Source organism: Lagenorhynchus albirostris, chromosome 1, assembly GCF_949774975.1.
Source record: "Lagenorhynchus albirostris chromosome 1, mLagAlb1.1, whole genome shotgun sequence".
In the NCBI taxonomy this organism is placed as follows: Eukaryota; Metazoa; Chordata; class Mammalia; order Artiodactyla; family Delphinidae; genus Lagenorhynchus; species Lagenorhynchus albirostris.
In genome coordinates this window covers 136886682-136892615 of record NC_083095.1, presented here as the reverse complement: position 1 = coordinate 136892615, position 5934 = coordinate 136886682, and the positions used below count along the sequence as shown (strand labels likewise).

General features: G+C 44.8%; 1 protein-coding gene across 1 annotated transcript; it reads right to left on the bottom strand.

The window, feature by feature from the left end:
- Positions 1-2780: 2780 nt before the first annotated feature.
- MKRN3 (makorin ring finger protein 3) lies at positions 2781-4917 on the bottom strand. Its single transcript, XM_060170332.1, has one exon. It carries the CDS (start codon positions 4829-4831, stop codon positions 3329-3331), a length of 1503 nt encoding a protein of 500 aa, XP_060026315.1. The 5' UTR covers positions 4832-4917; the 3' UTR covers positions 2781-3328.
- Positions 4918-5934: the final 1017 nt, after the last annotated feature.

Below are 5934 nucleotides of genomic sequence, written 5' to 3'. Positions count from 1 at the left end.
TATGGGCAGGCCCTTCGGACACTTCACCCAGCTTTGGATGTACTGACATCCCTGTTATTCGATCTCTCTCTGAATGAGCTGATGAGGGAAAAGGGAATCCCATTTTTTAAAAATATCATCTTACTTATTTTCCTCATGTAGGCATCTGTCACAAATAATATGATTTTTCTTGTTTGTTATATTTTCAGGAATTGAATAGCACATTTTTAGTTTTAACTGACTTTTGCCAAAAAAAATTGCTTGGTCTTTTTGAAATTATGAACATAAAGGTAATGTTCCTACTTCCTAAGAAAATAATCATAAAATAATAATGTTACCTTAACACAAGTTCCAAAGTTTCCCAAAGAGAAAAACTTGGTGGAGTTTTAATTCTTGTGCAAGCTTTTCTCAGTTTTACAAACACACATAAATACCACTTTTATACATGCTGTTTTAAAAATACCCCCTATGTTTCAAGCTTTGTCCAGGTTATATTTGATCCTCACAACAACCCTGCAAAATAGGTGGTGTTATACCCATATCTCATATAAAGAAACTGAGGTATAGGAAACTTAAATAACTTGCTCCTGACTGCAGGGCTGGTAAGAAGCAGAGTTGGGATTCTAGTCATCCTTTGTCTGTCTCCCAAACCATTTTATCTTCTATACACCCTTGTCACACACTATCTCCCGATCTTGATTGTTTGGTTCAAGATACTATTTGAATAGAAATGTGATATTTCACAACATTAGGTAGTGCATATTAGGACAAACTTTTCAAAGCTTTCTGTGCTTGGTTTAAAATGCCGTCCTTGACAGCATTGCCACCACTCAGTGCTCATGTTTTGAGCCTCTGGTGTCAGTGTGGTCTTTGAGAGTGCCCCATCTGGTCCTATTCTTTGGTTGTTTGGTTATCTAAGCCCCCTTTCCCCTGCATGACTAGGGAAGCCTGGGGGTAGAAATATGTTTGGATTTCATTTGGATTCACTCACCCTACATGCCAGCAACAGCCAGGCATCCGGGGCCTCTTGACTGATGAATTATTTGGATATCAAGAATCTAGAGGGGAAGGACCCCAGTGAAACAGGCTGATACTTACCCACAGAATCAGGAATCATGTAAGAAGGGAGAGGCAGTGTACCAATATGGGCAGCTGAGGCACATTCTGAGCAGTGGACTAAGAAATACTGAGTCTGGCAGCCCACAGATAAAGTGCCAGGGCCCCCACATTCTGTAGCTTATTTATGCCCATCTCTGTCCCACCCAGCTGAACCTCCATATGTAAATATTGCACATGTGTTTCCAGTACCTATATTCAGTGGGTCCACCTGCTCTCAGTTATACACGTGGGGCAAGGGGCAGCATGCTGCCTATGCTCTGGAAATATACTACCTGAGGTCCATTCGCTGTTCCACTAGTTCATGCCTACGGGTCAGGGCTATATGGGCAAGTCATTTAACCCCTCTATGTTATTTATCTCATCATGACGGTGCTAAAAATTATAGCAAGTACCTCACAAGGTGGTCTTGAGAATTAAATCAGTGTTTTGAAGAGTATAAATGCTGTAAATGCACCCTGTCTTTGTTGCACAGTCAGGGAAGTCTGTATCTCCTGTGACTTATGCCCCTAGGATACTTTCAGCTATCTTAGCCAGGAGGAGAGCTTTCTGCAGTTGATATACAGCATTTTATACAGGTCAATTAGGTAAACTATTAAAATTGTGCTATTCAACTCACATTTTTTCTTTCTTTGCTTGTTCAGTTACTGAGAAGAGGTATTCAAATTGTCTACCAAGATTCTGTAGTTTTCTTATCAATTATTTATTTGTATATCTAATCTTATGGTACCAAACTTAAAATTGGAATAGTTTTATCTTCCTGGTAAATTATAACTTCATGTTTATGTATCGTCTTTATTTATCTCCAGTCATGTATTTATCCTTAATGTGAACTCCATCTGTGCTCAAAAGTCACAGCACCTCTGATTAATTTTTCATCCTTTACTTATAATGTTTCTGTATTCTTCTATTGTAGGTGTGTATTTTAAACAGCATATAGTTTCATTTTAATTTTAATCAAGTCTACTAATCTTTGAGTTTTAGTTTTTAAACCAATTCCATTTAATATAATTACGGTGTATTTGTGTTTTAAACTTTCCAAATCACTATTGCATTTAGCTTTTGTCACTTTCTATATTTCATTTATTATCTTTCTATTCTTGCATTCTGACTGATTTCAAAAGGTTTATTGTTCTTTATCTTTTAAAATCTTGTCACTTTTATGTTGAAAACTTTTGTCAAAAGCCCCTTCTTTGGAATGTCTAGAGATGACACAAAATATTGAACAGATATTAAAGAACTGTGTATCTGAGTCCAGGACTGTGCTGTTATAAAGATCAATGAGATGGTGGCTGAACTGCACGGGAATTCACATTTCTGTACTAATAACAGCAATGAGCTATTAATGCCATCACAGGAATTACCAATGTCGTATTTTGTAAATGTCTACCACATTTGGATAGAGCCACTCAAATAGCTGTTTTCATTAGATGCTAATCACTGAAGCTGTGAAAGGGACAGAATGATTATTCATGTACCTCACACTCACACAACACCAAATCCTATCAGCCTTTGACCTTCAGCTTCCAGCTCTGTATTTATTTTATTAAATAAACATTATATTATGGTATACACCTTTTAAATATATTTTCAAATACATAACTTTCATACACATTAATATGCATATGTATGTATATATAGAATTCTTAAATATATACTTCCAAATATAAATAATTTCACATCAAGCTAAACAGAATAAAAACATGTAAACATATGCACCTGGTTCTGGTCAAGTAAAACACAAAACCACAAGGTAACCACAAGTTAAAGAGTGCACTTGAAGGGGAACAGGGGAAGGAACAGACGTGTAAACAACAGAGATGCTGAAGCTGCACCACAAAGCCCCACGAGGGTCCATTTCTTAAGACTGAAGTAGCAAAAAGCTCCTTGTTCAGTTAAGACTTCTCCTTTCACCCTGTCACATTTATTCTTGAGGGGCTTCAAAATGAGTGTGGAAATTCTGTAAACACTAGACTAGAACTGAGTCAATCCTGTTGAAAACAGAGATGACAAAGTAAACCATAAACTGACAGTCATATTAATTTCTCCAAACAGTAACTTTAAGGACGTTTCGTTACTTTTTAACACAGTGAAACACCATAATCCTGGGGAGCAAGAAATGGGAATGGGCAAGAAAACAGTGATGGATGCTCTATACAAATGGTTTCAGCAGCCCCTGTAAGTGACAGATGTGTCTATAAACAAAACACAGGCAAGAGCAGATGACAGAGCTTCAGCACACCAGACAACATGCCACAGCATAATGCCACAGATTCAAATTGAAATATTCTTCCAGCTCACAATGACGCAAGTCCCATAGGGCCTCTGTGAAGGGGAGCTCACTAGCTCCCAGTGAAAGAAAACACTTACACAACAGATTGGCCAGCCAAAGCATGACAAGCTCTTTTTTACTGCTTTTAAAGGGCATGCTGCCCTCTCCCACCTGCAGAGGCTCGAAACGTTGACCGCGGCAAGTACCGGACGCCTCAGCACCCTGCCTCTGAGGCTCCTCTCCCTGGCCCTCAGGGAACGCATGTCTGTAAAAACAGTTCTCTCCAAATGGGCAGACCCTGCCTCGAGCAAAATACCTGCAGGTCTTGTGGCTCATTGCCTCCAAGTACTGCTGAATAAGTTTCTGCTTCTCTTCCTCCTCCTCCACCCAGAATTCACTGGGAATGACAAAGGTGGAGATGACCCTGCACTGAGGGCAGGACTTGACGACCCTGCTCCCAAACTGTCTGGCACTCCTCCACCTGCGGATACACTTAAGACAGTAGGTGTGGTTGCAGCTGGAGAGAATGCCAAAGCGGCAATCATTCAGGTTGGCTTTCTCATAGACAACCTCCATGCAGATGCCACACACTTTGTCCGCACTGCGCTGCACAGCAAACGAGAGCTCCATATTCTTCTCGTGTGCTTCAATGCAGGCCTTTACATGGTCTGCCCTCTGGGCACCGTCCACAGGGTGCAAGACCTGCAGCCCACACATATCACATATATCTCCGTGGAGATAGATACAACTCTGCCCACGAAAGCACTGCCCCACGATAGCATCGCGGCAAAGCTGCTTCCCCATGCCCAAGGCAATCTGCTCCCTCTCAGTCACCGAGCTCTGCAGAGGAGCCTCGGAGACAGAAGGGGCCAGGCGGCCCCGGTAGGGTTGCCCCGGAACAAACTCAAAGGCACCCTCCCAGCCTTCTGCACCTGCTCCTCCGGCAGCTTCAAGGCCTGCACTGTCTGTCTTAGCTTCAAAGAAACCCCTTTCAGCAGCCGAGCCAATCAGAGGCAAGGAGCGTGAGGACGCAGCAGGGGGGGCTTCCGCCACTTCCTGAGGCAGGGGCTCCATTTGCGCAGCCGTGCTGGGGCCACTGTCTGCAGAGGCCTGGGGCAACAAACCGTGGCCTTCGCTGGCCACCTGCCGGCCCGAGAGGTCGTGGGAGTATCGGCAGTTCTCCCCCTCCTTGCACAGCCCATGCAGATAATACCTGCAGACGACTTGCTTTGTCCAGCTGCCGCTGCTCCGGCCTTGCAGCCATCTGGGCCTAGCCCCTCCCCATGAGGCCTGGGCGGGCCTCAGACGTGACGGGCGGAAGGGGGCCGGGCCTGGAGCCGAAGACCACCGGGAGGCTGGGCGCACCGGGACGCTGGGCCGGGGGACGCCCTCCCCCGCTGCCTCGGCACCCCCAGAGGCCCCAGCTGCCTCGTGGGGCTCTGTGGGAGCTGCAGGCTCTTCCATGGCAGATTCTTGTCCCCCAGATGGTGCCGGAACTTCCCTGGTATCTCTTCCTTTCGGGCTTGAGGCCCGGAGGCCGCCAGCCAGCTCCTGGGCTCCTCCCTAGAAGATGTGCATCTTTTTTCCCTCTCCCCCGCTCCCTGCTTCCTGTGCCTGTGTTCCTACTTCCTTCTCTGGGCAGGCGCGGCGGACACTTCCTGTGCGGGCAACGTCAGTCGTCCACCGGGTCGGCGCGCGGTCGGTCCGGCAGGAATGGTGACCGGCTTCCTCCTGTGTTCGCAGCCGGCATCGCGGCCCGCTCTCCGCTCCGGCGCTGTCCCTGCTCTGCTGCGCTAGGCCCCTCGCCGTTCCGCGGCTCTTCTGAGCGAAGGAAGCACAGCCGTTTGAGGTTTTTAATGTAATCTGTTCCAGTGTTCTTTCATACGCATTGATTTCGTTGCTTTTTCATAATGTCTATTGAAAGCATCATAATCCTCGCGTTTTTTTATTGCTCCCGTGTAAAATTCATCTTATTTCTGAACCATCTCACACATTTTATAAAGGCTTTGTCTGTTCACTCCGTTTTATGTCTGTGGGTCTTATTTTTTAAATTATTTTTATTTCTGGGTTTCTTGACTGTCACTGCTGGAAGCCTTATTTATTTAGTTGTGTTGACAAGACCTGATTCCTTCTGCTCTTTGTTTTCTGGAAATTCTTACGGGCTTAGGTTGGAAAGGCTTTTCGCCAGTGAGGCATGAGCAGGGTTCTGATCTGAGGCCACTTTAGCGCCTTTCAGCTCTTAGGTTATTGTGGATTGCAGGGCTCCCCTCCCACTGTGCAGAAGCTGCAGACTTCATTGGTCCTGATGCTGGCCTAATAAGCCACTGTCCCCTTTGTGTCCCCTTTGGCTTTTATTTTCTCTTTCTGGTTAACTCACAGTGGCTCTTTGTTTCCCTTTCTTTCTTTCACCCAGTTTTGTACGGTATTGTGCTGGGCCAGCCTTTCATAGTATATTCTCTACCCTTCTGCCCATGAGTGGTGCTTTTTAATTTCCACGCCTGAGCTGTCATTTTGCAGATATATGTTATTAGATTAGTAAAAAAAAATTATTTTCCTAAATATAAAGA

Bases quoted from the DNA above. Each gene is read 5' to 3' on its own strand.
- MKRN3 (XM_060170332.1), bottom strand. From the start codon at position 4,831: ATGGAAGAGCCTGCAGCTCCCACAGAGCCCCACGAGGCAGCTGGGGCC.